General features: G+C 42.4%; 1 protein-coding gene across 1 annotated transcript; it reads left to right on the top strand.

Moving 5' to 3' along the window:
- acbd6 (acyl-CoA binding domain containing 6) lies at window positions 1-23,975 on the top strand. Its single transcript, XM_061239003.1, has 5 exons — window positions 1-17; window positions 557-662; window positions 7,792-7,881; window positions 20,861-20,891; window positions 23,758-23,975. Exons 1-5 carry the CDS (start codon window positions 1-3, stop codon window positions 23,973-23,975), a joined length of 462 nt encoding a protein of 153 aa, XP_061094987.1.
- The last annotated feature ends 1,966 nt before the right edge of the window (window positions 23,976-25,941 follow it).

The raw sequence follows: 25,941 nt of genomic DNA, 5'->3' as shown, positions 1-25,941 counted from the left end.
ATGGCGGAGGGGAAACAGTTACCATAACCGGCAGGGGGGACTCCTGACAAGGCCCGGGATGTTTACGCCACGCACACCTGCACACGCCTGACCCCGCGGAGAGACAGATATAGGTTCCCTCCCAACAAACAACCATAACAAGCGCAGGGTAGATAGAGCGAGCAGCTCTCCCTTCCTCTCTAAGGAGGGATGCTGCAGCCTGGGGCCCTGGAAATGCTTCACTCACATCAGGGAGAGCTGTATTTTTAGTGGACTGTTTTCTATCTGTCACTATATATACTTTTCCACATGCTAATTTACAGAGGGGGGACCAATTACCGTGTGCACAGAGTGCGTGCACATTGACTGCAGCGGTTTGTTCCGACTTAGAAGCATGAGGATTCTAATGCCTGAGTCAAAGTCGTAATTGATTATGGTTTGAGCCAGTGTTCCGTGCCCCCCTGTTTTGAAATTGAAAAGAATTCCCTGCTGGGTGATGTCACTCCGATCGTGCCACTGTCTTTCGCCTAATCCTGTCATCTGTGCTGTTCCCACTGTTGAATTTTGTCTCCACAAGGGTTGAAGACAAGGATATATTTGACCACTGCAGAGAAAACAACATTGATTATGTCACCAGGACCATCGACTGCAAGAAAGTGGATGTAAATATAAAAGATGGGGAGGTATGTGTCTTTAAAAATATAGCATTGTACTGTCCATTGGAAATTATTCCAGAAATGATTGTCCCGATCATGATAAAAACGGCAATAACAATCTGAGAAAAGGGAAACCATTCAGTAAATTGTAACACACTGGTGAGAAGATTTTTTTTTATTGCTCATGTTATCTTTAGCAAGCCATACAAATGTATATTGGATGTTTTATGTATTCATCTGCTCCCACCCCTAAAGCATTTTTCCACTTCAATTATAACCATATGGGTCATTAAATCTTTCCCCCTTTGACCCTGTATCTGCCCACCGACTATTTAGTTAGATGGAGAGATAAAGCTTCTGTCGATATTCTATAGCACCAATTCATAAAAAGGGTAACCAGTTGGAGCAACAGCAGCAAGGACAGATGGTAGATTTGTTCAACCATTGTGTGTCACAGTAATGCAGTTCCCCCTCAGGCCAGCAGAGGGCAGAAGTGAACCTTTGGCTGATTTGTGAGAGACGCTGTGAGACTCCCCCTGCTTTTCCCTCCAGAAACTGTGCGGCATCAAGTCCTGGGTGCTGACCTAGCGAGAGACAAAGACTATGGTGCTGAAACAGTGGAGATGTCCAGTCTTACTGGTAGAGTGACATATTTTTCCTTTAGATTATTTTCAGGTTATCTTTGGTTGACTCTAAACATTCTCCCCACTTGTGACTCTGAGCTCAGTGACTCACACAGCCTTCGATGACGTCCTCATATAGAGGGGGTTACTCTGGATGACTGAACTGGGATTCATTAGCCATTCAGAATCCTTGATAACGAATCAAAGCCCATATGGCATATACAGTATATTCAGCCTCATGTATGAACATCGCTGTATGCCGTAAAACACTCCGAAATATGAAACCACTCTTGATATAATGAACGGATTGCCATTAACATGAATGGAATGATATCCAAAAAGAGTGTGCAGAAAGAATATACTCAATAATTGTTTTGAATCTATTTGAATGGTTTTGAATGATTAACAACCATTCTTATTTAAATAAGGTGCTGCTGCCACCATCGGCTTCTTTTGGTCTTGAATGCATCTAATACAACATGATTTTTCATTACGGGCTTCTCATAAATAATTGTGGCCATAACATGAAAGAACATGGCGTAAGGTAGAAGTATTTCATTTTCCACCAACATTTAGCAAAAATAAGCATTTGTAAATCCAATAATAAAAACGCATAAATGTACTGTACGTCCGTAACCGTGGACGCAATCGACCCCCAATAGAGCGGTTCTTGTTGAAGATGGAAATATTCATAATAATTAAAAAGATTCAAAAATAGCCTCCAGACAATGGTCTTTCTCTGTCGCCGTCTCGTGTTCATGCGGCTGCCGTTGGTACTGTTCCACATAGCTGACCTCAGAAAATGGACATTATCCAATCCATCTGAGCACGCTTTCAGGAGTTGACCAATGGCTTTCTGTCACAGATTCATTTACTGTTAGGCTTCCCGGCTGCAACTCGAACGCGGCTTTGTTTTTATTTCAGGAAATCGTAAATAAAAACACACACTCTGACATTAAAACCGGCCTGGCTGCTTATCGGCGGGTAATGTTGTTTGATGTTTTCACCAGTCGTTGATATCGGCACTTTAATTCCGGATGATATGAGCTCCGGCGTAGCCTCTGACCTCAGGGGTGGCTGAGTCTCTCCAGAGGCCAAACGCATTACGTCTAATGTACAGTGCAGCCGCGGGAAATGGGGAAATAATCAGAACGATGATAATAATAGATCAGGGAGCTCTGTGCTGCCGTTAGCCGCTGAGCCGCGACGGCGGACTGGGTATTGTGAACGCGCGGGCTACGCGAAGGGAGCTATGACCGAGGGAGGCGGGGCGGCTACAGATCATCCCGCAAGCGCAAGATGGGGGTATCAATTATTAACACAAAGTGACTCAAAGTGACTCACTGCAGCACAGAAGGAGAAACTAAAGGCAAACAACACAGGTGACGGTGTGTGCTGGCTGACAGGGCAGACTGCAGAAGCGCACGTGCCAGACTGCATGTTGTCAGACCAGTGGCACAGACCCCTTCTTCTCAACAATTCTAGTGTACCCCCTGGTGTAAAAACCAGCTACCAGCCTTTTAAAAAAAAAAAAAACATGTTGACTATGGAGCTGGTGTAACTGGTCAACCAGCTACCAGCTGTTTCAAAACCTAGTTTGAGATTTTTTTTTTTTCAGCTGGGCAGTGTATGGATTGACATCTGCCCCTATTCCCGGTCCCAGTGTGTCATAGCACCTGTCCATCACTGTGTCCCCCTGACCCGTTTGATCCACATGAAGGCCAATAAAATTCCAGAGATGCAGCAGTGATCACATATTCCTGGCTGAGTCATCTGGGGTAGTTGCTTTAGTCATCGTTGTGTGACTGCTTTGTGGATTGGGAGGGAGAACTCTCCTGGGAGCTGTACACACAGGTCTCTGCATGTAGGAGAGAGGCAGACCTCACACTCACCCACAATAGTGGGGAGGAGTTCATTTCAAGAGCTGTTAATGTTGCTTGTGTTTTCTAGCTGTTTCAATGAATGAATCAATGAAGGTGGCAGAACCTCTCTTTCTGGTATGTGAGGACCAATGATCAGTGGCCTTTTGTACAGATGTGCGTGTCACTGCCATGTAGGAGCCAGCTACTTAAAGTTGGTAACCGTGTATGAGGTTCCAAATGCAGTATGAAAAGTGATTAACCATGAATTTCCCCCCACATTTAGCAAAAAAATATATTTTTCTCATATTTTACCTAAAAAATGCCGCAAGCCATGTTTCAAATGAAAGTTCTAAAAATTCAATATACTATCCCAAATATATACTTTAGAAAAAAAGCTAAATTTTTTATTATTGAATGGTTTGAAACATTTAGCTAAACATATGAAACCTTCAGTATATATCTTTAAATGTTTCAAATAAAATGTTTTTCAAATGTAAATATTTCCTGCACTTAGCTAATTGCTCTTTACATCAAGCTATGTTTTACCTTGTATCAATCGATCATTGACTAAATATCTGTAAAATAATTATTTTGTTCATGTAGATTTTTGTTTATTTATGTATAAGCATTTTTACAGTAAGATGCAAAAGAGAATAGTGTTTTCAAATATCAGTGCTTCAGAAAAAAAGAACAAACAGGTGTGTGTTTGCATAGTGAGGTGATCAACAGCAGACACACATCACTGGCCACATTTTCAACCAAAAGTTTTACTTCAAACCCTATTTGCTGGAGCACCGAGCCAAACAAACAAACAAACAAACTGTGTCACTATTTGCAGGGCCGTTACACCATTCCCTCCCATTTTCATACCAACAGGGTCATTTAGAGTCTCCATGACTTCGCACTGTGGGAGGAAACCAGGAGTGACTAGCAGAAATGGAAAGAATATTCCGAAAAACAAACTCCACAAGAACCATTAGTCTAACATATTTAGTTAAATATCTGAATGTTTTAAACATGTAATTGCAGCATTCCAAATTTAATATTTAGGTCTGGCATTCCAAACATTAGGAATGTAGGAAAAAGTTAACAGTTTTAGGTTAAAAGTGAGCAATGCACAATAATATAATCGCACTCCATAGGACACCATAGCAGCAGCTCCTTGTAACTGTAACTCTTATGACACTCTCCCACCTGAGAGAGAGAGAGACAGTGAGTTAGAGTGAGTGAGAGACAGAGAGTGAGAGAGTGAGAGACAGAGAATGAGAGAGTGAGAGACTGAGAGTGAGAGAGTGGGAGACAGAGTGAGAGAGTGAGAGACAGAGAGTGAGAGAGAGAGAGACTGAGTGTGTAAGAGACAGAGAGAGAGAGAAAGAGAGAGAGAGAAAGACACAGAAAGAGAGAGAGCGAGAGCTTTTAAGAGCAGAGCTTTTCAGGCTGTCCTGTTCCAGGAAGCACTCCCGCTCTGACAGGCTTGGGCTGAATTCCAGGGCCCTTTTCCATTGTTTTCTTCTGGAAAACAAAAGTGTCCAGCTGCTGTTTTTTTGCCAATAAGCAGTTTTATGTATGCCCACTTTACCTGAAAATAAAAATGTCAGCTGTGCATTAATTAGAATGAATTAACTAGTCTGAATATTTATGTCATAAACCTGTTAAGGAGTTTTATTTCTTAGTCAGAATCCAGAGTCCATTTTACAAGCATTGGGCCTGATGCAACATTTTCATCTTCTCATCATAAATTTATCCAACTTTTTTAATACAATGGGCTCGTAGAGTGTACCACATTAGATTCAACAAACACTTTTAATTGTACTAAATTAATATGTCATCGGATAGATGGCCAATGGGATTAACTAGAACAAAGAACGTCTCATGTAGTCATTCCCTGATTGGGTAGACTGCAGTTCATTGTTTTTTTGGCAGAACATAATAATATGGAGGGATTTTTACTCCTAAACAGTCCACTAGAAAACATTTAAGGCGAGAAATAAGCATTGCAGTTGCTCAATGTTGATTAAACAATATCACACAAGAGGGAGCGCTGTTGCGACGTCAAGCGTGATATTGCTTTTATACAACAGCTAGACATACAAGCCTATTGATATTGTACTATATTGGAACTCATGGAATGCCTCTTGTGCAATCAAATTACTTGACTGGAACTAACTGTTGTATAATTCATATTTGATCTGCAATGCCTAGTTTGAAATTCTGATCCGAGTTCTGTGTGCATAGTGAACTATGCTGACATGCACTGCAAGGCACTTGTTTATATGACTCATACGACAGGTTGGGACTACTCCTAAATGTTGTTGCTACTAAATAAAGAATGTAGTAAATAATACTAACTAAATATGAGAAAAATGGTGAAATTACTCATTTTTAGAGATTGAAGCAATTTAAGGACAAATCTGTTTGTACAAGTGGTTCTTGCATGAGGCCCATTGGTAAGGTAACACATTCACTTCAGCAGGTTGCACTGTGAGGGAAGTCAATCGGGAAAAGCTAAAGGTAATAGGTGCAGGTGCCGGAATGCTATTGAGGTACTGAACATGTAAGGAGGTACTGAACATGTTAGGAGGTACTGAACATGTCAGGAGGTGCTGAACATGTAAGGAGGTACTGAACATGTTAGGAGGTTCTGAACATGTAAGGAGGTACTGAACATGTAAGGAGGTGCTGAACATGTAAGGAGGTACTGAACATGTTAGGAGGTGCTGAACATGTAAGGAGGTACTGAACATGTTAGGAGGTGCTGAACATGTAAGGAGGTACTGAACATGTTAGGAGGTTCTGAACATGTAAGGAGGTACTGAACATGTTAGGAGGTACTGAACATGTTAGGAGGTACTGAACATGTTAGGAGGTATTGAACATGTCAGGAGGTGCTGAACATGTAAGGAGGTACTGAACATGTTAGGAGGTACTGAACATGTAAGGAGGTGCTGAACATGTAAGGAGGTACTGAACATGTTAGGAGGTACTGAACATGTAAGGAGGTACTGAACATGTTAGGAGGTACTGAACATGTCAGGAGGTGCTGAACATGTAAGGAGGTACTGAACATGTTAGGAGGTACTGAACATGTAAGGAGGTACTGAACATGTAAATGCATAATTCAGCTGTGAGGGATAGGTATTTCTTACTGTGCGCCCTTATGTGAGTTAGGTAGATGTTGTCGTGGAACACTTTTGGAAGGTGCACAAGAGTTTATAGATTATGAACATAGCAAAGCGACAGAAAATCCTGGCTCCTGTATCATATACCCATTTTACACCTGCCACATACATTAGGCTAAGGATCTTACTACAGCCACTCTGAAGTGCCAACAAATTTGTTGCATTTTTTCCCACTGTGCATTTATGCAACGTTCATCCCCAGACATAATGAAAAAATCTTAAATTTGTCCAGATAAGGCCAGTTATTTTTGCACATTTCTGCCCAGAGTTCTAAGAAGCACACATTTTAATCCAACCCAAACTAACCCAAAAGCAGAAAAGAAAAGAAAAAGAAAAGAAAATCAAGATTATGTTTAGTATGCATTTGAGCACACCACACAGTTAACTCAGTGGAACCAAGCAAATGAAATGCTGGGGAAAAAAAGAGCCAAAAAAAAAGCAGTTTTCTCAGTGATGAAAATGACAAACCATCAGGGAGGTAAAAGAACTTGATGTGGTATTAGGCTCCAGGGCCACTAATACATATCAATTTAAGCATGCAGCAGATGTGATCAATATGATTTAAGCAATAGAATATGACTTAGGGAGTTTGCTTTACTTAATTGGCCTGAACTGACAAATGAGGTCTCTGGTCTGTGTAGGAACTGGGACTTTGGAGCTGGGCTGGGGGGAGGGTGGCTGAAGGGGTGCTCTCGTTCTCTCTACGCCACCCCATCAATCAAAGCAAGGGAGTTACACCAGGCCCGGGCAATTTGTTCCTGCGCTCCCCCCCCTCCTACCCGGGCCTTTCCCTCCAGCCCGTGGAGACGGCTGAGAGGACCTCAGCCTGTCGCCACCCCATTAAACAGTTGGGGACTGTAGGCTCTGAGTTATAAATTGCGCTGCATAATTTATTTTTTCTTAAGAAGGAATCTATTGTGAAGTTAACTTTACGGAGCTGTGCATAACAAAACGGAATAAATGAGCCTATTAGAGGTGAGGGCCTTGATTCATCTCAATGAATGCTCCGTACGGCCGTTGCCAGGGATTTACATATCTCAGTGCTGTTCCTCGTCTGGCGCTAGCGTGTCACGTCGTGTGCCAGGTGTAGTAAATCTAGCAACAAGACCGTCATTTTATTTAGCATATATGGGAAAATAGATTACAGGTGAATGCTAATTAGTGTGCCTCGGGTTTTGACTAAGACCAATTGCCCGTCATTATGGAATTTGCCGAAGTAAAAATCTGCATACCTTGCAGTCCTTCCGGAATTTGCTCGAGCTAAAACATGCCGTAACAACCGAAGACTCGATTTACGGCGAAATGCATTATTAATGAATTCTACAACTATTATACGCTCCATATTAGAAGTCACAAGAATGGTATTCGGGAATTACGTTCATATGGTATCACCGGGTGAATGACAGACGTGTGTATGGAGAATGAGCGCTGTAACCCAGTGAATGTGGTTCACAAGTGAAGGCTGACTGGATTCATGTGCCCGTGTTTGAAGGGGAGGAACATGCTGCACTGGGCCTGTGATCGGGGGCATACTGACCTGGTGTCGGCCCTGCTGCAGAGAAACGCCAAAATCAACAGCCAGGTGAGTCACTGCCACAGGTCCGAAGGTCAAGTGGGAAAACAGCCATGTACAAGTGGCTGGATCTCTGAGGATTACCTGTGAAGTTTTATAAATGCATGTGATGGGATGGCAAGATTATTTCACCTTTTTTTGGATTGTGTTGTTTCTTTGTACCGACTACTGCAAAGTAAAATGTTCAGCGTTAAATATCACAGAGTGGGGTCACATATAAACTGTAAGACTTGATTTAACAGTGAACATTTTACTGTGCAGGTTTCATATTTGAGCTATTTTAAATGTCCACAAGAACAGGGAATCTCTGCGCTCTGACAAAGCTCAGATACTGCACCTGACAGCAGGTGCATATTGGTTTTGTCTCTTACAGGATTTCTCTGTAGAGAAAGGTTCTCTTCATTTTGGAATGTCACATTTTATTTTCTGATTTGGACGAATCCCATGGCTTTAAAAAGCTGGGTGTAGTAAGCATTTAGACTTTGTTTTCCAGCCCTGGTTGGAGTAAAACCCAGCCATTCAGGTTTAGAGGCAGATTTGGCTTTGTCTTAAGCTGGCTGAATGATGCATTGAGAAATTAATACTGTGCCGTACAGTGGTGGGGCCCAAGCTTTACCGCTCCAAAGTAAGACAAATCAATTGGAAGTAATCAGGCAAATTGTTTGCATTATACAACCCGTATAATCAGAACATTTGCAAATCACTTCCATTTCTATGGTCATAAACCTTTTTTTTTTTGCGGATGAAAATTAAGGGCCGGCTCATGAAGAATTATCATCGCTTCATTATTATTATTTTTTTAAATTAAACAACGTGGCTGGCATCTACTGTTGCAAGCGAGAGAACAATACACGACTAGGAAACATAGCAGTTGTAAATACAGGTTCTTATATATTTAGCTTTAATAGTTGTATATTTACAAATAATTTCTGACATGTGGGGCTTTGAATAACGCATCCCTCTGTGGCAACATCATTTGAGATATGTGGAATTGATGAGCCACAGGAGCTATGAAATGTGGAATCCATATGACAAATAGGAAAATGATGATTTGAACAAGCCGAGGCGCTGCATGCACATATCTACAGTGCATTATCGTTACACTATTTTTAGCCTATATATTGCAATATCAATGCATATCATAATGCGTTTGAAACTACAACATTAAAAAGAGTGCCTGTAAGAATGAACTAATATGACTCTGTTCCATGCGATACAGTAAGATATTTAGACACATGATGCCCCAGAGATCAATGCTCTACCCTCTGCCTGAGAGGTGCTCTTCTCCCCCATCCTCTTCCTCCCTCAAACCCAGGGGGGCCAGTGCGCACTGCCGGCTCACTTAGCACCCAAACCCAAGCCATTGTCCCCGGGCTGTCCCTGTGTCTCTCTCACGGTTATGGAGAGATAAAAAGGCGAGTGGAAGAGTTATCGTGGTCCAATTTACGAGGCAAGGTGGAGGGTGGCTGAGGGGGATACAGCGAGTTAAATCATATAAAGTTTCCTGCCAAATTATTTTACAATGAAAATGCCGAGGAAGTGTGAATTGATAGTGGAGGTAAAGGCCTGTCTCTCTGATTAGACTCAGTTAGATCAGTTTCCAACTCTTCCTGAACACAGCCTCCACTGTCCTCCACTGAGTCTGCACAGTGAACATACAGTGAAGTGCAAATGCTTCAGATTGTTCATAAAAGTGTTGGTATGCATTTTCATAATAAATTTGGGTCACACTTTACAATAAGGTATATTGGCCTTTAATAATCTCGATGTTAGATTGAATTAATTGATGTACAAATATATTGATTAAGTATGACATTTATTTTTTCATTGTATATATATATATATATATATATATATATATATATATATATATATATATATATATATAGCCAAAACATAGGATAAACTTATAATTAGTTAACCATTAACAATTTTCAATAATGAATTGGTATTCATTAATGTAGTTGTTAACATGAATTAAAGACATACCAACTTAAGTAGTAGTCAGGTAATTAACAGTAGTCAATTCAGGTAATTCAGTACTCAGGTAATTAACAACTACATTAGTTCATGCCAAGTAATCTTACTGTAAAGTGTTATTGAAAGTTGTGTTCAAAACGCAGACTGTTTCAACACAACCTCTTTACCAGCAACTGCTCTATTCTTTTGAGTTATTACTATGTCATACCAGCATAATATAGAAAGGATAAATTCCAGTAAAGGAATTATGGTGGCCAATTAGCTAAACATTATAATCATTCTACAAGGATTTGCCTTTGTCAATGCAAATGTTAATGCATTCACATTTGAATATTTTTTCTAATCTAAGGTAAGCCATTGGATGCAAAAATGTGGTAATACGTTAGTGGAGACATGGAACAAAGTAGTGAATTGTGGGTACAGGATTTTCTAATAATCTACATTGACCCCACCAACTGTTAAATAAAGATGAAAGTGATTTATTTTTAATTTGTTGATTAAAAAAGAAAAAACAAAATTTCTATCAGGAAATTGTTTGAATTAATCAACTGATTGTTTCAGCGACTGTTCAGCTGCTAACCTGCATTGTGCTGGTCTTTCATTAACTTACACACAGATTGTAATCCGGGATCAGAGGGGACTACAATAGGTACCTCTCTCCATGAATACGCAGATCAGAATTTATACCACCTGTCAAACCCACCCAGAAGGAGAGGGTCATACATGAAGGGAAATTTAGCATATTAATATTTTTAGCTGCTTTACGAAAAGTACATTTCGTCGGCAAAATTACCACTGTGCCAGCAGAGGCATGGCTGCCACTCATTTTGCACAAAGGTTGACTGGGAAGGTATGTCCAGCTGCCACAGGCAAACTGCAGACATCTAACTGACCGAGGGAGCTTAATGCCTGCACTGAGACATGGGCAGTCTCCATTTGTTTGGCAAAGTTTTACTCTTTAGAGCTAGAGTCCCCCAGGGGCAATTCTTAGTTAGTTAGTTATTATAACATACTGTATAACAACATAACGTAACATACTGTAATATAACTTAATATAACATAACATAATGATGTGAACAGGCCATTCAGCCAAACAGTGCTCATGATTTTCCTGCCACTATACTTGGGGATCAAGGAAAAATAACTGCAAATATTCACTGGGAATGGTAAGAAATGGACATTCAAGCGCAAACTGAGAATGAGTGATATTGCCAAAAGGCTCCCCACCCCCTGGCCAGCCTCCTCTGCAGCCATGCCCACCCTGTCTGTGCCTCAGGCCTTTCACACCCTCTATTTTATATGTGTGTCCAATCCCCCCTTTACTGGACACCTGGACACCCAGAGCCACTAATCCCCAATTACACACTTTGCTAAGCATAGTGCTATGCTGACTTAAGAAAGAGAGCTCGCCTCTTTTTCATTTGGGAAGGCAAATCTGCCATGTCCTTTTCATTTGTGTTAAAGAAACAGGCCCCAACTAGTGTGGCGGAAAAATGTGGCTTGGGATTTGTGTGAAACAACAAAAATATTTCAAGAGGCAGACTGATAATGTGTAAATGGGTGTTTTTTTCCTTCAGTAAATTGGTTAGTTTGAATTAGAATAACTAAGAGGTAGGCAGTTTCAAAGAAAGTCTGACTTTATTTTCGACATGCTGAGGCTGGTAAAGTGAAAGCTAAGCAAACATACGACAGTGGCAGAATAAGAAAGACATTTCTGGACAAGAGAGACAGCCTCTAAATCGGTGTTGCGTGTGAGAGAATGGAGAAAATATCTGCTAGCTGCTAAAATGGGCGAAGCTGCAATTGATATTGGCAGGTAGTAAATTCAGTTCATGGGGGACGGGGTGACTAATCTCCAGTCAGTATCTCCCCATGTCCTCTGCTGGAGCTCTTTATTTTTTATTAAAACAACATGATCCATGAGACGCAGAGGGTGACTCCAGTGCCGCTAATTCTAATTAATCCACTCCCGGCCTCTGGAGCGGCAGGCAGAAGCGCGCGCAGTCTATCAGATTGAAATTCATAACTTAATTGAGGTCAAAGCCTCGAGCCGGGAGAACAAAAGTCTCCAGCTAGGACCAGGTAGATCAATAGTAATAAATATCTGGCCGGGCTACAAGTAGCTAGTTCATGGTGACGAATTATGTAGGACATAAGGCGACTGCAACGGGGAGGCGATTGAGTGGCACCCCAGATTCGGACGCATCGAGGTATTTCCCCACAACCGGTGAAGGTCGCTCCTTTGCTTGAGCCGTGTCTGTGAGTAACGGGAGGCCAATCAGGACTGCCCTTGTGCGAGAGGAAGCTGGCTCACACTGCTCCACCCGTCTGCATTCGATTTGCTATTGACTGCTGAGTGGCATGTCACTCCGCATGTCACCAAGTAGGGCCTTCAGTAAACTTGATTTGTGATGTGCCACGCCTGCTCTTAAATGATTTTTTGGTTCTATTAATACATTGATTTGGTATGGATACTAAAGGATACTAAAGGACGTACCTTTGCGTTTTCTTGGCTATGAGCGACTTCAGCATTACTGTTGGTATTGAGCGTGCGGTGAGGGATATTCGCCAGTAAATCCTGTGAGATCCCGTCTTTTAAAAGGGGATCTTCATTATAGCTGAACGCTTGCTGTCTGCCCGGGCGGACTCCAGACACCCACGGCTTACAGCTTTGGTAAAGTAGCGCTCTGTAAATACTTCATAGTCTGTTGAGCTCTCACTGACAGTGGAAGGTCACAAGGCGCAGCGTGCTGCCCAATGCCGTCTCCTTTAGCAAACCTGCTCGTAGTGCAGGGAAAATCCAGCACACAACACACTTTACTGACGGGGGATTACGCTTCATGTAAAAGCTTTGGGCAAAGAATTACATTTAATGATGCTAGGATTTCCTTGCTATGGGAAGAACACGTTCACCTACAACAGACTGCAGTCTGAAGAGGTGTTGTGGTTTCTGCTTCATTATCTTTCAATATAACAGAACGACTCGTGTGGAAAAGTGGCTGAGAGCAGTCCAAGTTGAATTTTCGTTGTGAGAATGTAAGCAATGTAAAATAAAGAGGGCTAGAAAGCAGTACATACTCAGAATGAGCAAACATGCTGTTTACATCAAAGAGAGGGAGCAGAGCTCCAAGTGCACACACTTACAGTATTTATCACATTCACATCATGCTGTTATGAAAACACACTGAACCAATCGCTAATGTACAACTATTCATTTTATAGCAGATGGGGGTCTGGCATTTACCAGAATGTGCACAGAAATACATTTCCATCAAGTCTGAGCAGGTAGCAGGTGGCAGTGCACTTTATTTGACAGAAGCTCTTTTTCATGTTTGAAAACTTGTGAAACTTATGATGTGGGTGCGGTGAATAATGTGCCGAATAAATAAGCATTTAATAAACTGAACGCTCTATTGCTTCATTTCACAATGAGCAGAATTTTAGCTATAAAATAAAGGTGTTTTTGAAGGTGAGCTCTTCTATTGAGGGCCAGCAATTATAAGTGCTTTATTCTTATGAGAGGGACAGAGACCGGCGCACAGAGCACGTTCATCTTTCTCCTTTATCACCGTGTCAAACGCCTGTGTATAAAACCCCCATATGAAACAGGCAAATGGGGGAAAAACAGCAGCTGATTGAAATTCTATGGCAGGAACAGCATTACACTTTTGCATCCCTCCCCCTCCCAGGACTACCTCCCATAACAAATGGCTCAGTCATCTCAGTCATAACAGATATCCAACGGAATTTGTCATAACTCTGTAAAGAGAGGCTCCTGACGCCTGCTGCATAGGAATGCCGGCGTTCCCGAATTAACGGGAATAAATCTCAGCCGCGCGGCGTGGCGACACGTTGAGGGTCAGACGCGTTGTTCTCATCGCAGGCTCCCATGCTGAGGTCTACCAGCCCCTGCTCCTCCTGCCCGTGTAGCACTGCGCTCCAAAGGCACCTGAGAATGCAAATATTGTCCACTTTTGATTGACAGACACTGTGTACTTACAAAACAGAGGCCCATTGACTGTTGTACTTATTGTACAACAAATGCTATGTGTACAATATGTAGGAAATATGTATAATTTTAAAAAATAATAATAAAATTAAGCACATTTTTGCTGCAATGTACAACATACTGACCAAAGGCACAATAATCAATTTTATTACTTCTTATTTCATCTTTGGTGAGGTGAAAGGCCCGTATATATATATATATATATATTTTTTTTTTACAATTCTTCAATTTTCAGTTCCTTATTGTGTAATCTCACAAATTGTATGTATGTTCTGCTGAAACCACATATGCTTTTAAAAGCTTTAAATCTTCGGTGTTGAATACTCACTGAAGACTTTATGGGGCCGCACAAAATGCTTTATCAATGCTGAAGCTTTAACAGCATCAGGCCATTGATTTTTCATATAACATCATTTTATCTATTTATTTATTTCCACATATTTACCTACATATTTATTTTAAAAGATCTTTGATGATTCACTTGACTTGGAGCTCGCTGAAGGTAATTTTCTGCCACTTTTGCCCTGTGCTAAATTACTTAATGGATCCTAAGGTGTCCCCAGGGAGAGAGGGAGCAGGGCAGAGAGAGTTAGAGGGAGAGAGAGAGAGAGTTAGAGAGAGAGAAAGAGACAGAAAAAAAGAGAGATTTTTTCCTCCCCCCTTCTTAGACATCACATGCTGGGGCTTGGGTCATAGGTCAATTGCCGAGCTCTCCCAGACTGACCTGTGGAAGGAATGTGCTGAGAAAAGGAAAGAGCAGACTCCTCTGGAAGAGACCGAACCCGCCCTCACGTGGGTGTCGGGTATGACTCTATGCAGCGCTGCATCGGAATGTGACACGCATGCGGCGTTCGGCTTCGCCTGGAAAAATCAATCTTACTCTGCAGCCATAATCAATCCCTTTTGGAATATTAAAATAAATCCCACAGCTGGACTCCTGAGGCTCCTGCTTCCCAATGTCCTCCGCTGCTTGGGATTCTGGGTACACAGCACCGCTCAATTCATGAGCTTGCTCGTACCTAGGGATTGGATGTTTGAATTTTATAACAGATGATTTCCAGTAGCAAGCAAGAGCTTTTGGTAAATTTCATTCATGCACTCAAGTTACTTTTGTCTCTTAAAAAATAGGTGAAGTGACAGTGAAAGGCGAGGGACGTGGAAACCCTTATTGGAGTGGTAACCAACCATATTCCTGGATATCTACCATCCTCTAGGTTTTCATCTCAGTCCTAATTTGGCACACCTGACTCTTCTAATTAGCAGCTCACCAAAATCTCTACGGCGCTTATTTTTTCTTTATCCTTTTGCTCCTGGCCCGGAAATTGATCGAGATCCGCCATCTTTAAGGACATTCCAACCTGACAACTGTTCCTTCTAGGAGCTAGAATTATAAGTTAAGATCTACTGAACGTTCCTTTCTTGTGAGGGAACACGTGTGCATAGTATTTTTTCATAAATTGTGACATATAAACCAATCGACCTGTGCGTCCACCTCTCCCCATCTGCCACGTCTGTAACTGACATGGCTTCAAACTGTCGTTTGAAGGAGCGAGGACATTCCATTTGCCTAATTCACGTTCTCTCGATTTCCCCGCCTTTACTTCTTTCTCTTTCATCTTTTCGTAGCCTTTCCCGATGGGTGGAGCTAGGGGCAAAAAAGTGTAGAAAAATAATGGATTGGAATGATCCCTAGCTGTTGAATGAGGTGCCCTGTGTTAGGGTCGGAGTGAAAACCTACAGGACGGTAGTTCTGCAGGGACAGGGTAGCTGTTGAATGAGGTGTGCTGTGTTAGGGTCGGAGTGAAAACCTACAGGACGGTAGTTCTCCAGGGATAGGGTAGCTGTTGAATGAGGTGTGCTGTGTTAGGGTCGGAGTGAAAACCTACAGGACGGTAGTTCTCCAGGGACAGGGTAGCTGTTGAATAAGGTGTGCTGTGTTAGGGTCGGAGTGAAAACCTACAGGACGGTAGTTCTCCAGGGACAGGGTAGCTGTTGAATGAGGTGTGCTGTGTTAGGGTCGGAGTGAAAACCTACAGGACAGTAGTTCTCCAGGGACAGGGTAGCTGTTGAACGAGGTGTGCTGTGTTAGGGTCGGAGTGAAAACCTGCAGGACGGTAGATCCCAGGGACAGGCTAGGTTGCCACTGCCTTATTGGAATGTAGGGCAACCCTCTTTGGTGCGGGGAGTGAGAGAGGGGCAGCTGGGGTGTGTCAAGGACACTTTGAGAAGCACTAATTCGTACCACCACACTACCTCTCACTCGCAGATTGGCAAGGTTAACACTTAGTGCACGGGAAGGTGGCTGATATTCGATTAGGATTGCCCCTGTCTTCTGATCCTTTTAACACTGTACTCCCAAGAACCCCGCACTGCCTTCACTGCTCCTGCTGCACATTAGCGTGGATAAAAACACCAGATAAAATGCACCGCAGTGCAGGTTAGAGAGCATCCGCCATATGTTTTATATACCTATGGTTTGCTTGTTTGTGGCAACACAGATCTCTGATAATGTGGGGTTCCATGAAGGACATTTCACTTGGTCACCCCTTTTCCTCTGACACAACAATGTAAAGTTAATTCGGCTTTGTTATGATAGATTTGAATCTCACTAAATACACCAGGCAGGTAGCAAAAGACTTGAAGTGATGCAGTGCGTTTCTGTCCTTTTTTTATTTTTTATTTTTGAACAATGATTAATGATACCTGCTCATCTTAATGATATCTGCATATGAATGGCGCAGAATTCTATCGATTTTCTCTTCGCAACTTGGGGGATTGGCTCTCGAGGCTGTTGTGATTTTTTTTCCCCCCGCAGTTCCATTGTCATTATAAAAGAGTGAGCCACAGCTGAATGTATTGACCATAAATCATAATTGCTTGTGCATTTTTTCCCACTTGTTTAATGTGCCTGTCATGGACAGTGGGAGTGAAGGAGAGAGAGAAAGAGAGAAGAGAGAGAGAGGGAGAGAGATTCAGTCAGTCATTTAGTGAGAGAGAGATTTGGCTGCAGAAGAGAATGGTGTTAAAGGATAAAAGTCCCACAATGGCTTTCAGCACACCTACCATATGCCATGGGCAGTTGCTGGATCGGTGCGGTTTGAAAACAGAAAGCTTTTAGTGGCTCTGCAGGGGATGCATGTCCTTTCTCTTCTCTCATATGCTCAAGCTGATTTTACAGATGCCACTGGATTTCTCCTTCTTTTTATATCATGATTCATATGCCCAGCTGGTCCAAACTGTAACCTGACCTTATGGGATGTACCAGAAGCTTTCTTACATTGCAAATGAGTCTATGAAACCACTCCGTGCCTTTTAGAGGGTTTATGCATTCCAACGGTCTCCAGGTACATACTATGTAGAGTAAACATGTTGTCTCACACACACACACACACACCCACACACTGTAACACTGAAACTATGGTCATATGTATGTGTGTGTGTGCGCGCATATGTGAGCTAATAGCTGCTTTTTATTTTCTGCAAGGCGAGACAAAGTTTGGTGACATTTTCCCTCACATGAGTTTCCTTAATGGGATAAATAGATACATGCTACTTCTGGTACACCCCTTTCTTTTTTCAAAGCCAAATGGGGACCAATCCAATTTTCCCTGATTCCATCAAGCCCCTCTAGGAGCATTAGCAGGCACTGAGGGAAAGCAGGGGTGCTGACCCCTCTGTCTCTCTGGCTCTCTCCCTCTGCAGCCCATGCGTGTGCACCTGAAAACACGGCTACTTTAAAAGGCAGTGATATTGTATCAATATATAGCTAGTATTAATAGATACTCAAAGGGTTATCTTGGAAAGAAATGTCTGGAAATGTCATTGTCGTTATCATTTAAAAGGACGGTAATGTAAGCAGTAGTTTTGAACTCAGTAATGCAGGTTCAGGGTTCAGACCTCGACAACTGCTGCAGTGTATCCCTCAGCTCTTTATAACGGAGAAGAAAGCAGATGCAGCTTAGTGTAGTCATAATCTTCAAAGACAATATGCTGATACACTATGTCACTCATGCATTCAGCTTTTGTACTGCTTCACTATATATTTAACAAATAATTAGACCCCTTTTTATGTGAGTCGAATAATTAAAGGTGGATTATATTCAGGCAAAATAACCTAGAGCAGCATGGGGTAATATGCGGACATTGCGGTGTAGCTAATGATTCTGGCCATGCTGAAGGATATTATATTAATTCCAGTTTAGTGGGGAATAATCTAAGGACCTCTTATCAAGCATATGGCAATTTTTCAAACAATTCCGTTTTTCATAAAAGACTTTGGACCATTATAATAAATGGCACTTGACAAAAAATACAGGGTCATTGTACCATTCATCTCAACCAAACTTGTTTACATATGAATATTAACTAACTAAACAAATGTATTATATATCTGTGTTTGACCCTATTAGCTGTGCATTATTGCTGTGTACTAGTGTTCAGATATAATATTGTATTCTGACCTATGTGGATGTGGCAGACTGCATTTAGAAAATAGTATCATTGTGTCCTCTGACTCTTACGCAGCTGAAGTGTGTACTGGGTTCAGTCCATGAATGTTTCTTGCCTGGGTGTGTAGTACAACACGAGTGCCTTGGTTTCAGCTCGTGTGTAGTATTTATCCTGTGTGTAGTGTGTGTAAGTGTGTTTAACCGGGTGTGTGTTGTGTTTGGGCGCACTGTAGCGTGCCTGTCCTCTAAGAGTGCCCGCACAACGCGTTCACATCTCCTGTCCAGGACTGCTGCTCCAGATTAGTGAAAGCAGATTACGGCCACTAAACCCCTTACAGTTTAATTATTCCTGTATGTATTTGTGTGCATTAAAACATTTTAGTAAACATCTGTCACTCTTTCAGTGGACAGAAATATAGGCCGGTATGGTTTGCTTTCATGCAACTCAAATTTCAGAATATGCTGGAAGTCTGTTCAGCCAATTAATGCGCTAGTGCCTTTTTATGTTACATGTATTGATTATTGCATACAGTCATATTGTGTAATGGTTTTTTGCACTGTAGAGGCAAAAAAACAAAAAGACATACAACAGGCATTTGAAGATCTATGAAGTTACCACTCAAACAGAGAAAAATCTAATACTGTAAAATCTATACTTGACATAAAACAGTGTTAAATATTCATACATTAGCTTAAACCTCAACATGTCCTTCCCACCCAACAGAAAGAGTTAGTATTGTCGAGAGTTCTGGTTCCTTATTAAAACCCCATCTGATAGTGCTGCAGACTGAGGGACCTGGCTGTTTTTTTTTGTCTGCCGTTAGCACAGACAGAATCTGCATCAGTATTCTACTTGCCTGGTGGGAATTAGACCCAGTAATCTAATCAGGTGGCCCCTAAAGTGGCTATCCACAGAAGCAACAATGGGATCTCACTCTGGGATCGTTTGAGAGCCCCTGCCAGGGGTTTCACAGAAGGAACAAAGGGATCGTGAACTGGGTTTTTTTTTTTAAAGCCTCTGACTGACAAGATAAGGATGCTGCTAATGCCTTTGGTTTTTTTAGGTTGACTTGATGACTTGAACCAAACTGCTTTGATTGACTTCTTAATGTAATGATTTTGGGATGTGTATATATCTCAAAGACATTGTGACATCTCAAAGCAACATTACAAATATATTGTATCAATCGGAAAGGTCTCGATCAAGTTCAAAGTCATGTGTGCTCATTTTATCCAACTCAGTTCAGGTGCTGATATGCACACGCACACACACGCACACACACATGCACACACAGACGGACACACACACACACACACACGTGTATAGTATGTACTGTATGGTGCTTTAATGTTGCGTAAGATAGGATTTCAGGTACCAGCCTACTGCATAATGCAAAATTTAAAACATTTATCCAAATAGGTGCTCAAGGGTTTTGTAATGGAAAAGCTCACTTTTATATTCTGAAAGTTTGAAATACTCTGAAATACTCTGGAATATGATTTTGTTTTTAGTGATGTCCTGAGGGAAATATGCCTGTGTCTGGGACCAGGCTAGGCACACAGTGCAGTGGCAGGTTTCTGTAAAGCACTTAGACACTGCCTCAGTTATGCAGACATTCAGAACAGCGTCATGCTGGAGCTGGTTGAGAACAATATTGCCGTTTGTCATCATTATGGGGGTGAGGAAGCCATGCTGAAGTGGTAATTAACAGACAATTTTCCCCTGATGATGAGTGTCACACACAGAGCAGGGTGACACCCCCACAAGAGCCCTCCACACGATTTACACCTTCTCTGACCCCTGTCCTAAATATTGTCTTTCTTCATTTCTGTCCCGACACACACACACACACACACACACATACATACGCACACACACACACACACATGCACACACACACACACACACACACACACACACACATACATACGCACACACACACACACACATGCACACACACACACACACACACACACACACACACACACACACACACGTGCATGCAGGCTGACCTGACTCAAACCCTGGGTGGGAATGAAGAATGTTCCTTTGTAGGGTAGCTATTGTGAGCTAGTGTGGCCCCAAAGCTAATTCATTTTGCATGGTCCAGCACGTACCAATAAGAATGCCCTCCCAGACTTTGTTAAGCCTTGCTCATTTCACCTTTTGTGCCCATTTAACACAGAGGTCTAATTCTGATTGGCCATGTGGTCTTAACCTGTGGTTGGGCTGACTCCTGGCTAATACCACAGGTTCTACAGTTTCAGGTTACATTGAGATTCTCTTTAATTGAAATGGTTTAATCATTCTTTCTGGCCAAAAACATCGATATTTAATCTTTTCATGTAATCCCCTTCAAGTTTAAATGGCTGAAGTTTTCCACAAGTGTTTTCATAATAAAGAAAACACAGACATGCACAGGTACTCGCATGGACACACATACACACTCACACACACTCACACACACACATCTGCTCTAAGGAGATCATTATACAGAAAAATATAAGAGATATTACAACTTATTTTTTGCCTTTTTTAACTTTTTTACAGGATGGTGAAGGTCAAACAGCATTGCACTATGGTAAGAATATATATTTTAATCCTTGAAGAATAATTATGTAATTAAATTCTCATTCTTAACGTAGGATGTACTTATGGCCAAGACTGATATTCTATATACCCCTCAATTCCTCCAGAATCCTTCTACCCTTGACCATCGAAATATAATGGTTGCACTAACCATGACAGCACTTTCTGTGAAGATTTATGTTGTGGACATAATGACATTCATAATCAATTTTGAATATTCATATGTACTCTCTTTTGACACAACATAAATTTTCAGAACAAGACAAATGCTAACCATCCCGCTTCTTAAAACTTACACTGCCCTTGTGATAGCTTTTATTTGACATAAGCAGATATAAATATTCATTGCAGCCTATGAATTGTGCCATGGACAACTTAAAACCTATGTTAATAAGTTTCATAATATCCACATGATATCCACTTCAGTTACCTACATTTAATAAGGAGGTGAGTCCATTGAATTTAAAATCATTTCGCTAAATATGTTGTGTTACGTGTTCAAAATTATTCATTTATTTTGGTTTAATGGTCTATTTATAGCATTCTGGACATTGTTTTCACTGCAAATGTTACAATCTGCTTCACAAATGCTGACAACAATCTGCTTCGCAAATGCAGAATATCAGGCGGTATAGAAGTAACTGCAAGCAGTTCATTGTTCCAACATTTAAAGTATATTCTAAAATATTAATTGATTACAATTAATATACATTAATACATTAATTTTAAAAACGTATTAATAATATTACATATGCATACTGGTATTATAACACAGTGGACATTTTTGTGTTATGGCCCTTTTTAATATAGAGTTTTCAAAAATCTTTCCCACAGCAGTAACCATGTTGAAGGTCAGACAGATCTGACAATAGGTTTGATGCTCACATATTTAATATAAATTCATCATGATCTTTATTTAACAGGAAACATTTTTAATTAATGGTAATGAAAATGGGCACCAGTGCAACAAATAGAACAATTCTGTGAGATGGTGGCAAAACAATGATAAATGATTCGTGTCATGTGAATATTGTTCATAAAACGCAAAATCTCAATTCACACACACACACACACACACACACACACGGATGCATGCGTGCATGCTCGCACTCACACTGACACGCACACACATACATATACACACATACAGATTTACATGTTGTGAAGATTAGTGGACACTAATGCATAATTCAAGAATTACATTCAAGGAAGCATTATTTATAAATGTAATGAGTAAAAGTACAATATGAATTAATTCTGCTGAAGATGACAGTTCTAAATGGTCATCTTGTGCCCATAGTGCTTAAGTTCAGTCAATCAGGTGGCCCAGTGGAATGTGAGCACCATGTTACTGCAATGGGGGTATGGAAGAGCCAAGCTTTCCCTCTCTCTCTCTCTCTCTCTCTCTCTCTCTCTCTCTCTCTCTGTCTCTCTCTGTCACCCTCTCTCTTTCTCTGTCACCCTCTCTCATTCTCTCTTTCTCCCTCTTACTCCCCTTCTGTGCATCTATCTCAGGTTTGTTTCATTCGTCAGTGTCTCGTCCAACCCTCCCTCTCTCAGCCTCGCTCTGTTTTAGTGAGGAGGGGGTGCTGTCTCAGTGTAGGTGTGTGGCTGTGTGTGCATGCCTGTATGGGGGGGGGTTCTGCAATAATCACCACATGTCCCAGAGGAAATCAGCAGCACTCCTCTGAGTCATGTGACCGTCCTCATGGGCGGGCCCCACGTCCTCTGAGCCCTTCACCGGGGGACGCCATCTGTCCCCAGGTTGGGCCCTGCTGGGGCGGGGTGGGGTGGGGTGGGGTGGGCACCAGTCGCCCTAATGCCACTGGGAGAGGGCCTGGGGGGGGGGGGGGGGGGCATGAAGAAATGACTAATAAACATAAGCGATGAACTCCGGGAGACAAATAGTAGAGAATGAAAATTCATTTCCACCTCTCTTTGCACAGGGCCACGATGGCTGCCACATGATTAATTGAGGGTTTACTGCACACCATAAATTGTTCTCCTCCTCAACAGCTCCCCTGGGGCGGAGGGGTTCTTACAGCCCAAGGCCCTGAGCACGCAGGCTGCAAAATAAGATCTGCTTTAAAAAAAGAAACAGCAGGAACCTGACATAACCGGGTTTCTTCCTAACAGTCTCAGGCAGGCTCTCTCTGAGAACCCCTGGCTGGAGGTTAAAAGGCACTCCTGTCCGTGTGCGCTTCCTGCTGACATCAGCCCATCAGAGGGGAGCGGGGCGGCGGTTTTAAAGAGGAGAGCCCGATTGACACTGGCGTGAAAAAGCACTCAGGGGCGCAGGAATCTCGGTGCATCAGCGCTGCCACTCGCTAACTCGGTTAAGAAAATGCAAACCGGTTTTCCTATCTTTCCTCAGTCCGCGGGCCCCTTTTAGCGGGACAAAAGCTGCCAGTCAGGCACAAATTGAGCAGTTCAGCCCGATACTCTCGCAGCAGTGTTTGTGGCCTCGCGTGTGGCCGTGCATTCGATTATAAAGCGGGATTGTGAATACGCCATGACCGTGAACCACACCGGCTCTGATTTAAAGGTCTCAGTGTTAGTGCTTCAATAAAGTTGTGGTTGTATGAAGAGGAGCAGCTTGCGCTGTGCTGTTACATGTGAAGACCATTTATTGTAGCTGCTTACGGTCTCATTTTGTGTGTGTGTGTGTGTGTGTGTGTATGTGTGTGTGTGTGTGTGTGTGTGTGAGAGAGAGGGAGAGATTTGTGTTTTATTACTAATATTCACATCACACGAATCATGTTCGATACAGCGTATTGATGCGTGCCTCATTTTCATAAGCATGCATGTTGGCAGACCAAATGCGTTCACAGAGGTTATGTCTCCCCGTCTCCCCGCAGCCTCTGCCTGTGAGTTTGCCGACATCGTGGTGCTGCTGCTGCAGGCCGGAGCGGACCCCTCCATTAGGGATCAGGAGGGCTGCTCGCCGGAGGAAGTGACTGACTGCAGGGCGATCTCCGCTCTGCTGCACCAGTACACCACCACAGGCAGCACAGAGGGGCTTCACACTCCCCGCAGCTCCTACCCTCCTACAGCTCCCACAACACTGACACGATGAGGTCATCACCAGCCTCCTATCAACTACGTCAGAACTACGCAATGTTAAACATAAGCATATTAATCAATGCTATTAAAACTCTGAAAACGAAGAATGAACGGCTTCAACAATCTTCTTTTGGGCCTCCATAATTATCCATCCATCCATCCATCCATTATCTTAACCCGCTTATCCTGAACAGGGTCGCAGGGGGGCTGGAGCCTATCCCAGCATACATTGGGCGAAAGGCAGGAATACACCCTGGACAGGTCGCCAGTCCATCGCAGGGCACACACACCATTCACTCACACACTCATACCTATGGGCAATTTAGACTCTCCAATCAGCCTAACGTGCATGTCTTTGGACTGTGGGAGGAAACCGGAGTACCCGGAGGAAACCCACGCAAACACGGGGAGAACATGCAAACTCCGCACAGAGAGGCCCCGGCCGACGGGGATTCAAACCCAGGACCTCCTTGCTGTGAGGCGGCAGTGCTACCCACTGCACCATCCGTGCCGCCCTCCATAATTATATTATTATATATTATGATTACATTTTTATTCATTACAAGTATACATTATGGTTTATATATGCACTCACACCCTGTAACATAAGTACATTCTCTACTGGTCTATGGCATTTCGTTTAATTTTACTCTTTTCTAAAAAAAGATTTCACTTCAGACTAAGCCCTTCTGATACTTCTTATAATCACTATCATGATTTCACTATGAATTCACTATTAATTACAAGGACAGTAATTGTAGCATTGGTCAGCAGATTCATCAACATTGAATTTGATTGTTGTCTCTACAGACTATACTCACTTTCTTTTTCATTCCAGCCTTTTCACTGCACAGCTTCTTTCAAAGAAAAATATTATTGTTGTTTTTTGTTTTCAATAATAAGTGTCTATTAGTTCCATATAGAACAGAGTTGTGGTAGTGAGCTTTAAATCAAAAAGTTGACCTTATTGCGGCATTTACAGGTATACAGCAAAGGTACTATACCCACAGGGAATGGACTCAGGCATACCCTGCTCTGTAGATCTAACAATCACTAATGATCTCACATCACTAATGATGTGTACTAATGCTGTGCCTGTTCAATGATTACATGTTCCAGGTCACGTTACCTGTCTAATGAGGGGCTGAGTGACATGCACACATTTTACACCTGAATACCCGCTACCTGTGTGGTGTGTACCAGCAGGTACATCCCACTTCCATACCTCATATGACCAGCAAGTGCAGAAAGAACCTGCTGGTCTGAAGCCTACTGTTTGTGTGTACAACATGCCAAAGCTGGAAAATGGGGGTGTCTGAATGCATGCACCCTGAATGAGCCTATCCAGATTGTCTGTCTCTAATACCATTTTCCAGGGATCCCCAAATACCCACATACTGCATATTATGTCACTTAAGGTATATTTGGATGTTTTCCAAATAGCCAACACATGGGCTGCTGGTAAATCTGTTCTGCTTTTCCCAAAAGCCCATCAGATCAGAACAGTCCCCTCGCCACCCCCACCCCTAGCAGATGACAAATTTAAATCTGGATCTCCGGTCTTAACTACAGCTTGATAAAGAAGCTAATGCACATTCGCCCAAACAATGGGGACATGCTGTAATCCTTCTCCATTAAAACGAGGCATTAAGTAATGTTTTCCAAAAAGAACCTGTCAGCTGCTGTCACTCCGCTGCGGGGAACGCGGGGAGACACAAAAACACTTCTGTCAAGAGCAGAGTTGTGACCGTCTGCGGGAATGCGTCCGTGTTCCCGTCTTTTTCAAACATTCCCCACACAACCGACGGCGCAGGAATTATTCAATTGGTATATTTCATAAGATCCCCCCCCCGCTCCCCATTTCAGCAATTTCTTAAATCCCTTTGGGGTGGGAGCAGCAGTCGGTGACGGCGCGCTCCCCCGGCATGTCTGCACGACTGTGACACTAAGCCCATTATGTTTCCATTATGTCCCTCAAT

This window comes from Conger conger, chromosome 4 (genome assembly GCF_963514075.1).
Source record: "Conger conger chromosome 4, fConCon1.1, whole genome shotgun sequence".
Lineage (NCBI taxonomy): Eukaryota > Metazoa > Chordata > Actinopteri > Anguilliformes > Congridae > Conger > Conger conger.
The sequence above is the reverse complement of the archived record's forward strand: the minus strand, read 5'-3'. Positions and strand labels throughout refer to the sequence as shown.